Source organism: Petromyzon marinus, unplaced genomic scaffold (assembly GCF_048934315.1).
Source record: "Petromyzon marinus isolate PM22_M1 ecotype Great Lakes invasive population unplaced genomic scaffold, UKy_Petmar_22M1.pri1.0 PM_Scaffold_519, whole genome shotgun sequence".
NCBI classification, from domain to species: domain Eukaryota; kingdom Metazoa; phylum Chordata; class Hyperoartia; order Petromyzontiformes; family Petromyzontidae; genus Petromyzon; species Petromyzon marinus.
The window spans coordinates 1-20,000 of NW_027423523.1; the positions used below are offsets into that span (position 1 = coordinate 1).

The 20,000-nt window shown below is 49.2% G+C and overlaps 1 protein-coding gene across 1 annotated transcript in view; it reads right to left on the bottom strand.

Annotated features, from left to right (window-relative positions):
- Positions 1-130: 130 nt before the first annotated feature.
- Positions 131-20,000, bottom strand: part of LOC142923443 (holocytochrome c-type synthase-like) — a 52,453-nt gene continuing 32,583 nt past the window's right edge. Inside the window, exons 6-7 of the mRNA XM_076064551.1 lie at positions 7,642-7,728; positions 131-3,224 (exon numbers count right to left, since the gene is read on the bottom strand). Of these exons, the coding sequence (XP_075920666.1) occupies positions 2,924-3,224; positions 7,642-7,728 (388 nt within the window). The 3' untranslated portion in view covers positions 131-2,923. The remainder of the gene's footprint in view (positions 3,225-7,641; positions 7,729-20,000) is intronic.

The following is a 20,000-nucleotide window of genomic DNA, read 5'->3' on the forward strand; positions in this document are numbered from 1 at the left end:
GTGGATGAGTGAGTGGGTGAGTGAGTGGGTGAGTGGGTGAGTGAATGGGTGGGTGAGTGAGTGGGTGGGTGGGTGAGTGAGTGGGTGGGTGGGTGAGTGAGTGGGTGGGTGGGTGGGTGAGTGAGTGGGTGGGTGGGTGAGTGGGTGGGTGGGTGAGTGAGTGGGTGAGTGAGTGGGTGGGTGGGTGGATGAGTGGGTGGGTGGGTGAGTGGGTGGGTGGGTGGGTGGGTGAGTGGGTGGGTGGGTGAGTGGGTGGGTGGGTGGGTGAGTGGGTGGGTGGGTGGGTGAGTGGGTGGGTGGGTGGGTGAGTGGGTGGGTGGGTGGGTGAGTGGGTGAGAGGGATCTTACATAACAACGCTGCTGTCTCTGGAAGAGTAAACCTCAGAGACCCACAGACTCACCATCACACAGAGACCCATAGACTCACCACATAGAGACCCATAGACTCAGCACACAGAGACCCATAGACTCACCACCACACAGAGACCCATAGACTCACCACCACACAGAGACCCATAGACTCACCACATAGAGACCCATAGACTCAGCACACAGAGACCCATAGACTCACCACTACACAGAGACCCACAAACTCACCACACAGAGACCCACAGACTCACCACACAGAGACCCATAGACTCACCACACAGAGACCCATAGACTCACAACCACCACACAGAGACCCACAGACTCACCACCACACAGAGACCCATAGACTCACCACATAGAGACCCATAGACTCAGCACACAGAGACCCATAGACTCACCACCACACAGAGACCCATAGACTCACCACTACACAGAGACCCACAAACTCACCACACAGAGACCCACAGACTCACCACACAGAGACCCACAGACTCACCACACAGAGACCCACAGACTCACCACACAGAGACCCATAGACTCACCACACAGAGACCCACAGACTCACCACACAGAGACCCACAGACTCACCACACAGAGACCCACAGATTCACCGCACAGAGACCCATAGACTCACCACATAGAGACCCATAGACTCACCGCACAGAGACCCATAGACTCACCACACAGAGACCCACAGATTCACCGCACAGAGACCCATAGACTCACCACACAGAGACCCACAGATTCACCGCACAGAGACCCATAGACTCACCACATAGAGACCCATAGACTCACCACACAGAGACCCATAGACTCACCACACAGAGACCCACAGACTCACCACACAGAGACCCACAGACTCACCACACAGAGACCCATAGACTCACCACCACACAGAGACCCATTAACTCACAACCACCACACAGAGACCCACAGACTCACCACCACACAGAGACCCATAGACTCACCACTACACAGAGACCCACAAACTCACCACACAGAGACCCACAGACTCACCACACAGAGACCCACAGACTCACCACGCAGAGACCCATAGACTCACCACGCAGAGACCCATAGACTCACAACACAGAAACTCATAGACTCACCACACAGAGACCCACAAACTCACCACACAGAGACCCATAGACTCACCACACAGAGACCCATAGACTCACCACCACCACACAGAGACCCATAGACTCACCACCACCACACAGAGACCCATAGACTCACCACACAGAGACGCATAGACTCACCACACAGAGACCCATAGACTCACCACACAGAGACCCATAGACTCACCACACAGAGACCCATAGACTCACCACCACCACACAGAGACCCATAGACTCACCACCATCACACAGAGACCCATAGACTCACCACCATCACACAGAGACCCATAGACTCACCACCATCACACAGAGACCCATAGACTCACCACCATCACACAGAGACCCATAGACTCGCCACACAGAGACCCATAGACTCACCACCACACAGAGACCCATAGACTCACCACCACACAGAGACCCATAGACTCACCACCACACAGAGACCCATAGACTCACCACCATCACACAGAGACCCATAAACTCACCACCACCACACAGAGACCCATAGACTCACCACCACACAGAGACCCATAGACTCACCACCACACAGAGACCCATAGACTCACCACCACACAGAGACCCATAAACTCACCACCACCACACAGAGACCCATAGACTCACCACCACCACACAGATACCCATAAACTCACCACCACCACACAGAGACCCATAGACTCACCACCACACAGAGACCCATAGACTCACCACCACACAGAGACCCATAGACTCACCACCATCACACAGAGACCCATAGACTCACCACCACCACACAGAGACCCATAAACTCACCACCACCACACAGAGACCCATAGACTCACCACCACACAGAGACCCATAGACTCACCACCACACAGAGACCCATAGACTCACCACCACACAGAGACCCATAGACTCACCACCACACAGAGACCCATAGACTCACCACCACACAGAGACCCATAGACTCACCACCACCACACACAGAGACCCATAGACTCACCACACCACAGAGACCCATAGACTCACCACCACACAGAGACCCATAGACTCACCACCACACAGAGACCCATAGACTCACCACCACCACACTGATACCACTACAATGTACCCATCTTATCTTTCTCGCTGTGTTTGTTCAGAGATTTTGATTCTCTCTCTCTCAGTCTGCTGACTCATCAACACAATGTCTGTGACTCAGCAACCTGGATTAGTGGGTGGGTGGGTGAGTGGGTGGGTGAGTGGGTGGGTGAGTGGGTGGGTGATTGATTGGGTGAGTGGGTGGGTGGGTGAGTGGGTGGGTGGGTGATTGATTGGGTGAGTGGGTGGGTGAGTGAGTGGGTGGGTGAGTGAGTGACTGAGTGGCTGAGTGAGTGAGTGAGTGGGTGAGTGAGTGAGTGAGTGAGTGACTGAGTGGCTGAGTGAGTGACTGAGCGAGCGGACGGCTAACTCCCCCCGATCTAGCGAGCGTTGACACCACCACCACCACCACCACCCTCACCACCACCACCCTCACCACCACCACCCTCACCACCACCCTCACCAGCACCCTCACCCCCCTGGTATCTCCACCTCCACAGGGCCACTCGCGAGCGATCCCAGGCAGCCTGCAGTGAGTCCAGAGCGGGCCTCACGTCCAGGGTGGAGAAGCGGAGAGAGCCCGCGTCCAGGAGCCCAGAGTCATAGTAGTCAATGACGTAGCGAACCTCGCGACCACAACGATCCACCACCCAATCGTGTCGGTCAAACGGGAGCTCGTAGCTGGTGGGTAGGGTGGGTGGGTGGGTGGGTGGGTGGGGGAGAGGGTGGGTGGGTTGGTGGGTGGGTGGGGGAGAGAGTGAGTGGGTGAGTGGGTGAGTGGGCCCAGAGTCATAGTAGTCAATGACGTAGCGAACCTCGCGACCACAACGATCCACCACCCAATCGTGTCGGTCAAACGGGAGCTCGTAGCTGGTGGGTAGGGTGGGTGGGTGGGTGGGTGGGTGGGGGAGAGGGTGGGTGGGTTGGTGGGTGGGTGGGGGAGAGAGTGAGTGGGTGAGTGGGTGAGTGGGCCCAGAGTCATAGTAGTCAATGACGTAGCGAACCTCGCGACCACAACGATCCACCACCCAATCGTGTCGGTCAAACGGGAGCTCGTAGCTGGTGGGTGGGGTGGGTGGGTGGGTGGGTGGGTGGGGGAGAGGGTGGGTGAGTGAGTGAGTGGGTGGGTGAGTGGGTGGGTGAGTTGGTGGGTGGGTGAGTGAGTGAGTGAGTGGGTGGGTGGGTGAGTGAGTGAGTGGGTGGATGAGTGGGTGAGTGGGTGAGTGAGTGGGTGAGTGGGTGGGTGAGTGGGTGGGTGAGTGAGTGGGTGAGTGGGCCCAGAGTCATAGTAGTCAATGACGTAGCGAACCTCGCGACCACAACGATCCACCACCCAATCGTGTCGGTCAAACGGGAGCTCGTAGCTGGTGGGTGGGGTGGGTGGGGGAGAGGGTGGGTGGGTTGGTGGGTGGGTGGGGGAGAGGGTGGGTGGGTTGGTGGGTGGGTGGGGGAGAGGGTGAGTGAGTGGGTGGGTGGGTGAGAGAGTGAGTGAGTGAGTGGGTGAGTGAGTGGGTGGGTGAGTGGGTGGGTGAGTGAGTGGGTGAGTGAGTGAGTGAGTGGATGAGTGGGTGAGTGGGTGAGTGAGTGGGTGAGTGGGTGGGTGAGTGAGTGGGTGAGTGAGTGGGTGGGTGAGTGGATGAGTGAGTGGGTGAGTGAGTGGGTGAGTGAGTGGGTGGGTGAGTGAGTGGGTGAGTGGGCCCAGAGTCATAGTAGTCAATGACGTAGCGAACCTCGCGACCACAACGATCCACCACCCAATCGTGTCGGTCAAACGGGAGCTCGTAGCTGGTGGGTGGGTGGGGGAGAGGGTGGGTGGGTTGGTGGGTGGGTGGGGGAGAGGGTGGGTGGGTTGGTGGGTGGGTGGGGGAGAGAGTGGGTGAGTGAGTGGGTGAGTGGGCCCAGAGTCATAGTAGTCAATGACGTAGCGAACCTCGCGACCACAACGATCCACCACCCAATCGTGTCGGTCAAACGGGAGCTCGTAGCTGGTGGGTGGGTGGGTGGGGGAGAGGGTGGGTGGGTTGGTGGGTGGGTGGGTGGGGGAGAGGGTGGGTGGGTTGGTGGGTGGGTGGGGGAGAGAGTGAGTGGGTGAGTGAGTGAGTGGGTGAGTGGGTGAGTGAGTGAGTGGGTGAGTGGGTGGGTGAGTGGGCCCAGAGTCATAGTAGTCAATGACGTAGCGAACCTCGCGACCACAACGATCCACCACCCAATCGTGTCGGTCAAACGGGAGCTCGTAGCTGGTGGGTGGGGTGGGTGGGGGAGAGGGTGGGTGGGTTGGTGGGTGGGTGGGGGAGAGGGTGGGTGAGTGAGTGGGTGAGTGAGTGGGTGGGTGAGTTGGTGGGTGAGTGGGTGGGTGAGTGGGTGAGTGAGTGGGTGGGTGAGTGGATGAGTGAGTGAGTGAGTGGGTGAGTGAGTGGGTGGGTGGGTGAGTGAGTGGGTGAGTGAGTGAGTGGGTGAGTGAGTGGGTGGGTGGGTGAGTGAGTGAGTGAGTGGGTGAGTGAGTGAGTGGGTGAGTGGGTGAGTGAGTGAGTGGGTGAGTGGGTGAGTGGGTGGGTGAGTGAGTGAGTGAGTGGGTGGGTGAGTGGGTGGGTGAGTGAGTGGGTGAGTGAGTGGGTGAGTGAGTGAGTGAGTGGGTGAGTGAGTGGATGAGTGAGTGAGTGAGTGAGTGGGTGAGTGAGTGGGTGGGTGGGTGAGTGAGTGGGTGAGTGAGTGAGTGGGTGGGTGAGTGGGTGAGTGAGTGGGTGAGTTAGTGAGTGAGTGGGTGGGTGAGTGAGTGGGTGGGTGAGTGGGTGAGTGAGTGGGTGAGTGAGTGGGTGAGTGAGTGAGTGAGTGGGTGAGTGAGTGGGTGAGTGAGTGGGTGGGTGAGTGAGTGGGTGGGTGGGTGGGTGAGTGGGTGGGTGAGTGGGTGAGTGAGTGGGTGAGTGAGTGGGTGAGTGAGTGGGTGAGTGAGTGGGTGGGTGAGTGGGCCCAGCGTCATAGTAGTCAATGACGTAGCGAACCTCGCGACCACAACGATCCACCACCCAATCGTGTCGGTCAAACGGGAGCTCGTAGCTGGTGGGTGGGGTGGGTGGGTGGGTGGGTGGGTGGGTGGGTGAGTGGGTGGGTGGGTGGGTGAGTGGGGGAGAGGGTGAGTGGGTGAGTGGGTGAGTGAGTGAGTGAGTGGGTGAGTGAGTGAGTGGGTGGGAGAGTGAGTGAGTGAGTGGGTGAGTGAGTGGGTGAGTGAGTGGGTGAGTGAGTGAGTGAGTGGGTGAGTGAGTGGGTGAGTGGGTGGGTGAGTGAGTGAGTGTGTAGGTGAGTGAGTGAGTGACTGAGTGACTAGATGGGTGACTGAGTGACTGACTGAGTGACTAGGTGGGTGACTAGGTGGGTGACTAGTTACCCCAGCCAGTGACTGAGTGAGTGTGTAGGTGAGTGAGTGAGTAGGTGAGTGATTGTGTAGGTGAGTGAGTGAGTGACTGATTGACTAGGTGAGTGACTAGGTGAGTGACTAGGTGAGTGACTAGGTGGGTGACTGAGTGACTAGGTGGGTGACTAGGTGGGTGACTAGGTGGGTGACTAGGTGAGTGACTAGATGGGTGACTGAGTGACTAGGTGGGTGACTAGGTGGGTGACTAGGTGAGTGACTAGGTGGGTGACTGAGTGACTAGGTGGGTGACTGACTGAGTGACTAGGTGGGTGACTGAGTGATTAGGTGGGTGACTAGTTACCCCAGCCGGTGAGTGAGTGAGTGTGTAGGTGAGTGAGTGAGTGACTGAGTGACTAGATGGGTGACTGAGTGACTAGGTGGGTGACTAGGTGGGTGACTAGTTACCCCAGCCAGTGACTGAGTGAGTGTGTAGGTGAGTGAGTGAGTGTGTAGGTGAGTGAGTGTGTAGGTGAGTGAGTGAGTGTGTAGGTGAGTGAGTGAGTGACTGAGTGACTAGGTGGGTGACTGAGTGACTAGGTGAGTGACTAGGTGGGTGACTAGGTGGGTGACTAGGTGGGTGACTAGTTACCCCAGCCAGTGACTGAGTGAGTGTGTAGGTGAGTGAGTGAGTGAGTGTGTAGGTGAGTGAGTGAGTCTGTAGGTGAGTGAGTGACTGACTGACTGGATGGGTGACTGAGTGACTAGGTGGGTGACTAGGTGGGTGACTAGGTGGGTGACTAGGTGGGTGACTAGTTACCCCAGCCAGTGACTGAGTGAGTGTGTAGGTGAGTGAGTGAGTGAGTGTGTAGGTGAGTGAGTGAGTGTGTAGGTGAGTGAGTGACTGACTGACTAGATGGGTGACTGAGTGACTAGGTGGGTGACTAGGTGGGTGACTAGGTGGGTGACTAGGTGGGTGACTAGTTACCCCAGCCAGTGACTGAGTGAGTGTGTAGGTGAGTGAGTGAGTGACTGAGTGACTAGGTGGGTGACTGAGTGATGAGGTGGGTGACTAGGTGGGTGACTGAGTGACTACGTGGGTGACTAGGTGGGTGACTAGGTGGGTGACTAGTTACCCCAGCCAGTGACTGAGTGACTAGGTGGGTGACTAGGTGGGTGACTAGGTGGGTGACTAGGTGGGTGACTAGTTACCCCAGCCAGTGACTGAGTGAGTGTGTAGGTGACTGAGTGAGTGTGTAGGTGAGTGAGTGTGTAGGTGAGTGAGTGATTGTGTAGGTGAGTGAGTGAGTGTGTAGGTGAGTGAGTGAGTGACTGAGTGACTAGGTGGGTGACTGAGTGACTAGGTGGGTGACTAGGTGAGTGACTAGGTGGGTGACTGAGTGACTAGGTGGGTGACTAGGTGGGTGACTAGGTGGGTGACTAGGTGGGTGACTAGGTGGGTGACTAGTTACCCCAGCCAGTGACTGAGTGAGTGTGTAGGTGAGTGAGTGATTGTGTAGGTGAGTGAGTGAGTGTGTAGGTGAGTGAGTGACTGACTGAGTGACTAGGTGGGTGACTAGGTGGGTGACTAGTTACCCCAGCCAGTGACTGAATGAGTGTGTAGGTGAGTGAGTGAGTGAGTGTGCAGGTGAGTGAGTGACTGACTGAGTGACTAGGTGGGTGACTAGGTGGGTGACTAAGTGGGTGACTAGGTGGGTGACTAGGTGGGTGACTAGGTGGGTGACTAGTTACCCCAGCCAGTGACGTATTCGTGCTCGTGGTGAATATTCTTTGGCCTTGCCTCCAAAGCGAACCAAAGTTGGGCCACATGGACACTCCCTGTGACACACAGACACTCAGTCACTTAGTTAGTCACTCAGTCACTTAGTTAGTCACTTAGTTAGTCACTTAGTCACTTAGTTAGTCACTTAGGTAGTCAGTTAGTCACTCAGACACTCCCTGTGACACACAGACACTTAGTCACTTAGTTAGTCACTCAGTCACTCAGTCAATCAGTCACTCAGACACTCCCTGTGACACACAGTCACTCAGTCAGTCACTCAGTCAGTCAGTCACTCAGTCAGTCACTCACTCAGACACTCCCTGTGACACACAGACACTCAGTCACTCAGTTAGTCACTCAGTCAGTCAGTCAATCAGTCACTCAGACACTCCCTGTGACACACGGACACTTAGTTAGTCACTTAGTTAGTCACTTAGTTAGTGACTTAGTCAGTCAGTCACTCAGACACTCCCTGTGACACACGGACACTTAGTTAGTCACTTAGTTAGTCACTTAGTTAGTGACTGAGTCAGTCAGTCAGTCACTCAGACACTCCCTGTGACACACAGACACTGAGTTAGTCACTTAGTTAGTCAATTAGTCAGTCAGTCAGTCACTCCAACACTCCCTGTGACACACAGACACTTAGTTAGTCACTTAGTTAGTCACTTAGTCAGTCAGTCACTCAGACACTCCCTGTGACACACAGACACTCAGTTAGTCACTTAGTTAGTGACTCAGTCAATCAGTCACTCAGACACTCCCTGTGACACACAGACACTCAGTCACTCAGACACTCCCTGTGACACACAGACACTCAGTCACTTAGTTAGTCACTCAGTCACTTAGTTAGTCACTTAGTTAGTCACTTAGTCACTTAGTTAGTCACTTAGGTAGTCAGTTAGTCACTCAGACACTCCCTGTGACACACAGACACTTAGTCACTTAGTTAGTCACTCAGTCACTCAGTCAATCAGTCACTCAGACACTCCCTGTGACACACAGTCACTCAGTCAGTCACTCAGTCAGTCAGTCACTCAGTCAGTCACTCACTCAGACACTCCCTGTGACACACAGACACTCAGTCACTCAGTTAGTCACTCAGTCAGTCAGTCAATCAGTCACTCAGACACTCCCTGTGACACACAGACACTCAGTTAGTCACTTAGTTAGTCACTTAGATAGTGACTTAGTCAGTCAGTCAGTCACTCCCTGTGACACACAGTCACTTAATCACTTAGTTAGTCACTTAGTTAGTCAGTCACTCAGTCACTCAGACACTCCCTGTGACACACGGACACTTAGTTAGTCACTTAGTTAGTCACTCAGTCAGTCACTCAGTCACTCCCTGTGACACACAGACAGCCACTCAGTGACTTAGTTAGTCACTCACTCAGACACTCCCTGTGACACAAAGACACTTAGTTAGTCTCTTAGTCAGTCACTTAGTCAGTCACTCAGTCACTCCCTGTGACACACAGTCAGTCACTCAGTTAGTCACTTAGTTAGTCACTCAGACACTCCCTGTGACACACAGACACTTAGTCACTTAGTTAGTCACTCAGTCACTCAGTCAATCAGTCACTCAGACACTCCCTGTGACACACAGTCACTCAGTCAGCCACTCAGTCAGTCAGTCACTCAGTCAGTCACTCACTCAGACACTCCCTGTGACACACAGACACTCAGTCACTCAGTTAGTCACTTAGTTAGTCACTCAGACACTCCCTGTGACACACAGACACTTAGTCACTTAGTTAGTCACTCAGTCAGTCAGTCAATCAGTCACTCAGACACTCCCTGTGACACACGGACACTTAGTTAGTCACTTAGTTAGTCACTTAGTTAGTGACTTAGTCAGTCAGTCACTCAGACACTCCCTGTGACACACGGACACTTAGTTAGTCACTTAGTTAGTCACTTAGTTAGTGACTGAGTCAGTCAGTCAGTCACTCAGACACTCCCTGTGACACACAGACACTCAGTTAGTCACTTAGTTAGTCAATTAGTCAGTCAGTCAGTCACTCCAACACTCCCTGTGACACACAGACACTTAGTTAGTCACTTAGTTAGTCACTTAGTCAGTCACTCAGTCACTCCCTGTGACACACAGTCAGCCACTCAGTCACTTAGTCAGTCACACGGACACTCCCTGTGACACACAGACACTTAGTTAGTCACTTAGTTAGTCACTCAGTCAGTCAGTCACTCAGACACTCCCTGTGACACACGGACACTTAGTTAGTTACTTAGTTAGTCACTCAGTCAGTCAGTCACTCAGACACTTCCTGTGACACACAGACACTTAGTTAGTCACTTAGTTAGTCACTTAGTCAGTCACTTAGTTAGTCACTTAGTTAGTCACTTAGTTAGTCACTTAGTCGCTTAGTTAGTCACTCAGTCACTCCCTGTGACACACAGACACTTAGTCACTTAGTTAGTCACTTAGTTAGTCACTTAGTCACTTAGTTAGTCACTCAGTCAGTCAGTCACTCAGACACTCCCTGTGACACACGGACACTTAGTTAGTTACTTAGTTAGTCACTCAGTCAGTCAGTCACTCAGACACTTCCTGTGACACACAGACACTTAGTTAGTCACTTAGTTAGTCACTTAGTCAGTCACTTAGTTAGTCACTTAGTTAGTCACTTAGTTAGTCACTTAGTCGCTTAGTTAGTCACTCAGTCACTCCCTGTGACACACAGACACTTAGTCACTTAGTTAGTCACTTAGTTAGTCACTTAGTCACTTAGTTAGTCACTCAGTCAGTCACTCAGACACTCCCTGTGACACACAGACACTTAGTTAGTCACTTAGTCAGTCACTTAGTTAGTGACTTAGTCAGTCAGTCACTCAGTCACTCAGACACTCCCTGTGACACACAGACACTCAGTTAGTCACTTAGTCAGTCACTTAGTCAGTCACTTAGTCAGTCACTTAGTCACTTAGTCAGTCACTTAGTCAGTCAGTCACTCAGTCAGTCAGTCAGTCACTCAGACACTCCCTGTGACACACAGACAGCCACTCAGTGACTTAGTTAGTCACTCACTCAGACACTCCCTGTGACACAAAGACACTTAGTTAGTCTCTTAGTCAGTCACTTAGTCAGTCACTCAGTCACTCCCTGTGACACACAGTCAGTCACTCAGTTAGTCACTTAGTTAGTCACTCAGACACTCCCTGTGACACACAGACACTTAGTCACTTAGTTAGTCACTCAGTCACTCAGTCAATCAGTCACTCAGACACTCCCTGTGACACACAGTCACTCAGTCAGTCACTCAGTCAGTCAGTCACTCAGTCAGTCACTCACTCAGACACTCCCTGTGACACACAGACACTCAGTCACTCAGTTAGTCACTCAGTCAGTCAATCAGTCACTCAGACACTCCCTGTGACACACGGACACTTAGTTAGTCACTTAGTTAGTCACTTAGTTAGTGACTTAGTCAGTCAGTCACTCAGACACTCCCTGTGACACACGGACACTTAGTTAGTCACTTAGTTAGTCACTTAGTTAGTGACTGAGTCAGTCAGTCAGTCACTCAGACACTCCCTGTGACACACAGACACTCAGTTAGTCACTTAGTTAGTCAATTAGTCAGTCAGTCAGTCACTCCAACACTCCCTGTGACACACAGACACTTAGTTAGTCACTTAGTTAGTCACTTAGTCAGTCACTCAGTCACTCCCTGTGACACACAGTCAGCCACTCAGTCACTTAGTCAGTCACACGGACACTCCCTGTGACACACAGACACTTAGTTAGTCACTTAGTTAGTCACTCAGTCAGTCAGTCACTCAGACACTCCCTGTGACACACGGACACTTAGTTAGTTACTTAGTTAGTCACTCAGTCAGTCAGTCACTCAGACACTTCCTGTGACACACAGACACTTAGTTAGTCACTTAGTTAGTCACTTAGTCAGTCACTTAGTTAGTCACTTAGTTAGTCACTTAGTTAGTCACTTAGTTAGTCACTTAGTTAGTCGCTTAGTTAGTCGCTTAGTTAGTCACTCAGTCAGTCAGTCAATCAGTCACTCCCTGTGACACACAGACACTTAGTCACTTAGTTAGTCACTTAGTTAGTCACTTAGTCAGTCACTTAGTCAGTCAGTCACTCAGACACTCCCTGTGACACACAGACACTTAGTTAGTCACTTAGTCAGTCACTTAGTTAGTGACTTAGTCAGTCAGTCACTCAGTCACTCAGACACTCCCTGTGACACACAGACACTCAGTTAGTCACTTAGTCAGTCACTTAGTCAGTCACTTAGTCACTTAGTCAGTCAGTCACTCAGTCAGTCAGTCACTCAGACACTCCCTGTGACACACAGACAGTCACTCAGTCACTCAGTTAGTCACTTAGTCACTTAGTCAGTCAGTCACTCAGTCACTCAGACACTCCCTGTGACACACGGACACTTAGTTAGTCACTTAGTTAGTCACTCAGTCAGTCAGTCACTCAGACACTTCCTGTGACAAACAGTCAGCCACTCAGTTAGTCACTTAGTCAGTCAGTCACTCAGTCACTCCCTGTGACACACAGACAGTCACTTAGTCAGTCACTTAGTCAGTCACTCAGTCAGTCACTCAGACACTCCCTGTGACACACAGACACTCAGTTAGTCACTTAGTTAGTGACTCAGTCAATCAGTCACTCAGACACTCCCTGTGACACACAGACACTCAGTTAGTCACTCAGACACTCCGTGACACACAGACACTCAGTCACTTAGTTAGTCACTCAGTCACTTAGTTAGTCACTTACTTAGTCACTTAGTCACTTAGTTAGTCACTTAGGTAGTCACTTAGTTAGTCACTCAGACACTCCCTGTGACACACAGACACTTAGTCACTTAGTTAGTCACTCAGTCACTCAGTCAATCAGTCACTCAGACACTCCCTGTGACACACAGTCACTCAGTCAGTCACTCAGTCAGTCACTCAGTCAGTCACTCACTCAGACACTCCCTGTGACACACAGACACTCAGTCACTCAGTTAGTCACTCAGTCAGTCAGTCAATCAGTCACTCAGACACGCCCTGTGACACACAGACACTCAGTTAGTCACTTAGTTAGTCACTTAGTTAGTGACTTAGTCAGTCAGTCACTCAGTCACTCCCTGTGACACACAGTCACTTAGTCACTTAGTTAGTCACTTAGTTAGTCACTTAGTCAGTCAATCACTCAGTCACTCCCTGTGAAACACAGTCACTTAGTCACTTAGTCAGTCACACGGACACTCCCTGTGACACACAGTCACTTAGTTAGTCACTTAGTTAGTCACTTAGTCAGTCACTTAGTCAGTCAGTCACTCAGACACTCCCTGTGACACAAAGACACTTAGTCACTTAGTTAGTCACTTAGTCAGTCAGTCACTCAGTCACTCCCTGTGACACAGTCAGCCACTCAGTCACTTAGTCAATCACACGGACACTCCCTGTGACACACGGACACTTAGTTAGTCACTTAGTTAGTCACTCAAACACTCAGTCACTCACTCAGACACTCCCTGTGACACACAGTCAGTCACTTCGTCACTTAGTCACTTAGTCAGTCAGTCACACGGACACTCCCTGTGACACAGACACTTAGTTAGTCACTTAGTCAGTCACTTAGTCAGTCACTCAGTCACTCCCTGTGACACACAGTCACTTAGTTAGTCACTTAGTCAGTCACTCAGTCACTCAGTCACTCACTTAGACACTCCCTGTGACACACAGACAGCCACTCAGTTAGTCACTTAGTCAGTCACTCAGTCACTCACTCAGACACTCCCTGTGACACAGACACTTAGTCACTTAGTCAGTCAGTCACTCAGTCACTCCCTGTGACACACAGTCAGCCACTCAGTGACTTAGTCACTCACTCAGACACTCCCTGTGACACAGTCACTTAAAAACTTAGTCAGTCACTTAGTCAATTAGTCACTCAGTCACTCCCTATGACACACAGACACTTAGTTAGTCACTTAGTCAATCAGTCACTCACTCAGACACTCCCTGTGACACACAGTCAGTCACTCAGTTAGTCACTTAGTCACTCAGTCAGTCAGTCACTCAGTCACTCCCTGTGACACGCAGACACTTAGTTAGTCACTTAGTTAGTCACTTAGTTAGTCAGTCACATGGACAACTCCCTTTGACACACAGACACTTAGTCGCTTAGTCAGTCAGTCACTCAGTCACTCCCTGTGACACACAGTCAGTCACTCAGTGACTTAGTTAGTCACTCACTCACACTCCCTGTGACACACAGTCAGTCACTTAGTTAGTCACTTAGTCACTCAGTCAGTCACTCAGACACTCCCTGTGACACACAGTCACTTAGTTAGTCACTTAGTTAGTCACTTAGTCACTCAGTCAGTCAGTTAGTCAGTCACTCAGACACTCCCTGTGAAACATACACAGTCACTTAGTCACTTAGTCTGTCACACGGACACTCCCTGTGACACACAGACACTTAGTCACTTAGTTAGTCACTCAGTCACTCCCTGTGACACACAATCAGTCACTTAGTTAGTCACTTAGTTAGTCACTTAGTTAGTCACTTAGTTAGTCACTTAGTCACTTAGTCAGTCACTTAGTCGGTCACTTAGTTAGTCACTTAGTTAGTCACTTAGTTAGTCACTTAGTCAGTCACTCAGTTAGTCACTTAGTCACTTAGTTAGTCACTCACTCAGTCACTCAATCACTCAATCACTCAATCACTCACTCAGTCACTCAGTCACTCAGCCAGTCACTCACTCACTCAATCACTCAATCACTCAGTCCCTCACTTACACAGTCAGTCACTCAGTCACTCACTCAGACACTCCCTGTGACACAGTCAGTCACTTAGTTAGTCACTTAGTTAGTCACTTAGTCACTCAGTCAGTCAGTCAGTTAGTCAGTCACTCAGACACTCCCTGTGACACAGTCACTTAGTTAGTCACTTAGTCAGTCACTCAGTCACTCCCTGTGACACAGTCAGTCACTTAGTTAGTCACTCAATCAGTCACTCAGTCACTCACTCAGACACTAACCTGTGACACACAGTCACTCAGTCAGTCACTTAGTCACTTAGTCAGTCACTCAGTTAGTCACTCAGTTAGTCATTCACTCAGTCAGTCACTCAGTTATTCACTTAGTCACTTAGTCAGTCACTCAGTCACTCACTCAGATACTCCCTGTGACACACACTCAGTCACTTAGTCACTTAGTAAGTCACTCAGTCACTTAGTCAATTAGTCACTCAGTTACTTAGTCAGTCAGTCAGTTAGTCAGACACTCCCTGTGACACAGAGACACTCAGTCACTTAGTTAGTCACTCAGTTAGTCAGTCACTCAGTTAGTCAGTCACTCAGTTAGTCAGTCACTCAGTTAGTGAGTCACTCAGACGCTCCCTGTGACACAGACACTCAGTCACTTAGTTAGCCACTCAGTCAGTCACTCAGCTAGTCACTCAGTTAGTGAGTCACTCACACTCCCTGTGAAACACAGACAGTCACTTAGTCACTTAGTCAGTCACTCAGTCACTTAGTCACTCAGTTACTTAGTCAGTCAGTCAGATACTCCCTGTGACACACAGACACTCAGTCACTTAGTTAGTCACTCAGTCAGTCACTCAGTCAGTCACTCAGTTAGTCAGTCACTCAGACACTCCCTGTGACACACACACAGTCAGTCACTCAGTCAGTCAGTCACTCGCTGTGACACATAGACAGTCACTCAGTTACTTAGTCACTTAGTCAGTCACTCAGTTACTCACTCAGACACTCCCTGTGACACAGTCAGCCACTCAGTCAGACACTCACTCACTCAGTCAGTCACTCAGTCAGTCACTCAGTCAAACAGTCAGTCACTCAGTCAGTCACTCAGTCAGTCAGACATTCAGTCAGTCACTCAGTCACGCACTCAGTCACTCACTCAGTCACCCACTCAGTCAGTCACTCAGTCAGTTACTCAGTAACTCACTGAGTGAGTGACTGAGTGAGTGACTAAGTGAATGACTAAGTGAGTGACTAAGTGAGTGACTAAGTGAGTAACTAAGTGAGTAACTGAGTGAGTGACTAAGTGAGTGACTGAGTGACTGAGTGAGTGACTACATGAGTGACTGAGTGAATGACTAATTGAGTGACTAATTGAGTGACTAAGTGAATGACTAAGTGAGTGACTAAGTGAATGACTAAGTGAGTGACTAAGTGAGTGAGTAAGTGAATGACTAAGTGAGTAACTGAGTGACTAAGTGAATGATTAAGTGAGTGACTAAGTGAATGACTGAGTGAGTGACTAAGTGACTAAGTGAGTAAGTGAGTGACTAAGTGAGTAACTAAGTGAGTGACTGAGTGACTCAGTGAGTAACTGAGTGACTAAGTGAGTGACTGAATGACTAAGTGAGTGACTAAGTGAATGACTAAGTGAGTAACTAAGTGAGTGACTAAGTGAGTAACTAAGTGAGTGACTGAGTGAGTGACTAAGTGAGTGACTAAGTGAGTGACTAAGTGAGTGACTAAGTGACTAAGTGAGTGACTAAGTGAGTGACTAAGTGAGTGACTAAGTGACTAAGTGAGTGACTAAGTGAGTGACTAAGTGAATGACTAAGTGAGTGACTAAGTGACTAAGTGAGTGACTAAGTGAGTGACTAAGTGAGTGACTAAGTGACTAAGTGAGTGACTATGTGAGTGACTAAGTGAGTGACTGAGTGACTAAGTGAGTGACTAAGTGAGTGACTAAGTAAGTGACTAAGTGAGTGACTAAGTGACTAAGTGAGTGACTAAGTGAGTGACTGAGTGAGTGACTAAGTGAGTGACTAAGTGAGTGACTAAGTGAGTGAATAAGTGAGTGACTAAGTGACTAAGTGAGTGACTAAGTGAGTAACTAAGTGAGTAACTAAGTGAGTGACTTAGTGAGTGACTAAGTGAGTGACTAAGTGAGTGACTAAGTGAGTGATTGAGTGACTAAGTGAATGACTAAATGAGTGACTAAGTGAGTGACTAAGTGAGTGTCTGAGTGAGTGACTTAGTGAGTGACTAAGTGAGTGACTAAGTGAGTGACTAAGTGAGTGACTAAGTGAGTGATTGAGTGACTAAGTGAATGACTAAGTGAGTGACTAAGTGAGTGACTAAGTGAGTGACTAAGTGAGTCACTTAGTGAGTGACTAAGTGAGTGACTAAGTGAGTCACTTAGTGAGTGACTAAGTGAGTGACTAAGTGAGTGACTAAGTGAGTGACTAAGTAACTAAGTGAGTGACTAAGTGAGTAACTAAGTGAGTAACTAAGTGATTAATTAAGTGAGTGACTAAGTGAGTGACTTAGTGAGTAACTAAGTGAGTGACTGAGTGACTCAGTGAGAAACTGAGTGACTCAGTGAGTGACTGAATGACTAAGTGAGTGACTAAGTGAGTGACTAAGTGAGGAACTAAGTGAGTGACTGAGTGAGTGACTGAGTGAGTGACTAAGTGAGTGACTGAGTGAGTGACTAAGTGAGTGACTAAGTGAGTGACTGAGTGAGTGACTAAGTGAGTGACTAAGTGAGTGACTGAGTGAGTGACTAAGTGAGTGACTAAGTGAATGACTGAGTGACTAAGTGAGTGACTAAGTGAGTGACTAAGTGAGTGACTAAGTGACTAAGTGAGTGACTAAGTGAGTGACTAAGTGAGTGACTGAGTGACTAAGTGAGTGACTAAGTGAGTGACTAAGTGACTAAGTGAGTGACTAAGTGAGTGACTAAGTGAGTGACTAAGTAACTAAGTGAGTGACTAAGTGAGTGACTAAGTGAGTGACTAAGTGAGTGACTCAGTGAGTGACTAAGTGACTAAGTGAGTGACTAAGTGAGTGACTAAGTGAGTGACTAAGTGAGTGACTAAGTGACTAAGTGAGTGACTAAGTGAGTGACTAAGTGACTAAGTGAGTGACTAAGTGAGTGACTAAGTGACTAAGTGAGTGACTAAGTGAGTGACTGAGTGACTGAGTGAGTGACTAAGTGAGTGACTAAGTGAGTGACTAAGTGAGTGACTAAGTGAGTGACTAAGTGAGTGAATAAGTGAGTGACTAAGTGAGTGAATAAGTGAGTGAATAAGTGAGTGACTAAGTAAGTGACTAAGCGAGTGACTGAGTGACTAAGCGAGTGACTGAGTGACGAAGCGAGTGACTAAGCGAGTGACTAAGCGAGTGACTAAGTGAGTGACTAAGTGACTAAGTGAGTGACTGAGTGACTAAGTGAGTGACTAAGTGAGTGACTGAGTGAGTCACTACGTGAGTGACTAAGTGAGTGACTAAGTGAGTGACTAAGTGAGTGACTAAGTGAGTGACTAAGTGAGTGACTAAGTGACTGAGTGAGTGACTAAGTGACTAACTGAGTGACTGAGTGACTAAGTGAGTGACTAAGCAAGTGACTAAGTGAGTGACTAAGTGAATGACTGAGTGAGTGACTGAGTGAGTGACTAAGTGAGTGACTAAGTGAGTGACTAAGTGAGTGACTAAGTGAGTGATTAAGTGAATGACTGAGTGAGTGACTAAGTGAGTGACTGAGTGAGTGACTGAGTGAGTGACTAAGTGAGTAACTAAGTGAGTAACTAAGTGAGTGACTAAGTGAGTGACTAAGTGAGTGACTAAGTGAGTGACTAAGTGAGTGACTAAGTGACTAAGTGAGTGACTAAGTGAGTGACTAAGTGAGTGACTGAGTGAGTGACTGAGTGAGTGACTAAGTGAGTAACTAAGTGAGTAACTAAGTGAGTGACTTAGTGAGTGACTAAGTGAGTGACTAAGTGAGTGACTAAGTGAGTGACTAAGTGAGTGACTGAGTGAGTGACTAAGTGAGTGACTAAGTGAGTGACTAAGTGAGTGACTGAGTGAGTGACTAAGTGACTAAGTGAGTGACTGAGTGAGAGACTAAGTGAGTGACTAAGTGAGTGACTAAGTGAGTGACTAAGTGAGTGACTGAGTGAATGACTAAGTGAGTGACTCAGTGACTAAGTGAGTGACTAAGTGAGTGACTAAGTGAGTAACTGAGTGAGTGACTGAGTGAGTGACTGAGTGAGTGACTGAGTGAGTGACTGAGTGAGTGACTAAGTGAGTGACTAAGTGAGTGAGTGAGTGACTGAGTGAGTGACTGAGTGAGTGACTAAGTGAGTGACTGAGTGAGTGACTAAGTGAGTGACTAAGTGAGTGACTAAGTGAGTGACTAAGTGACTAAATGAGTGACTGAGTGAGTGACTAAGTGAGTGACTGAGTGAGTGACTGAGTGAGTGACTAAGTGAGTGACTAAGTGAGTGAATGAGTGAGTGAGTGAGTGACTGAGTGAGTGACTAAGTGAGTGACTAAGTGAGTGACTGAGTGAGTGACTGAGTGAGTGACTGAGTGAGTGACTGAGTGAGTGACTAAGTGAGTGACTAAGTGAGTGACTGAGTGAGTGACTGAGTGAGTGACTAAGTGAGTGACTAAGTGAGTGACTGAGTGAGTGACTAAGTGAGTGACTAAGTGAGTGACTGAGTGAGTGACTGAGTGAGTGACTAAGTGAGTGACTGAGTGAGTGACTAAGTGAGTGACTAAGTGAGTGACTAAGTGACTGAGTGACTGAGTGAGTGACTGAGTGAGTGACTAAGTGAGTGACTAAGTGAGTGACTGAGTGAGTGACTAAGTGAGTGACTAAGTGAGTGACTAAGTGAGTGACTGAGTGAGTGACTGAGTGAGTGACTAAGTGAGTGACTAAGTGAGTGACTAAGTGAGTGACTAAGTGACTAAGTGAGTAACTAAATGAGTGACTAAGTGAGTGACTGAGTGAGTGACTAAGTGAGTGACTGAGTGAGTGACTAAGTGACTGAGTGAGTGACTAAGTGACTAACTGAGTGACTGAGTGACTAAGTGAGTGACAAAGCGAGTGACTAAGTGAGTGACTAAGTGAATGACTGAGTGAGTGACTGAGTGAGTGACTAAGTGAGTGACTAAGTGAGTGATTAAGTGAATGACTGAGTGAATGACTGAGTGAGTGAATAAGTGAGTGACTGAGTGAGTGACTAAGTGAGTAACTAAGTGAGTAACTAAGTGAGTAACTAAGTGAGTGACTTAGTGAGTGACTAAGTGAGTGACTAAGTGAGTGACTAAGTGAGTGACTAAGTGAGTGACTAAGTGACTAAGTGAGTGACTAAGTGAGTGACTAAGTGAGTGACTGAGTGAGTGACTAAGTGAGTAACTAAGTGAGTAACTAAGTGAGTGACTTAGTGAGTGACTAAGTGAGTGACTAAGTGAGTGACTAAGTGAGTGACTGAGTGAGTGACTAAGTGAGTGACTAAGTGAGTAACTAAGTGAGTAACTAAGTGAGTGACTTAGTGAGTGACTAAGTGAGT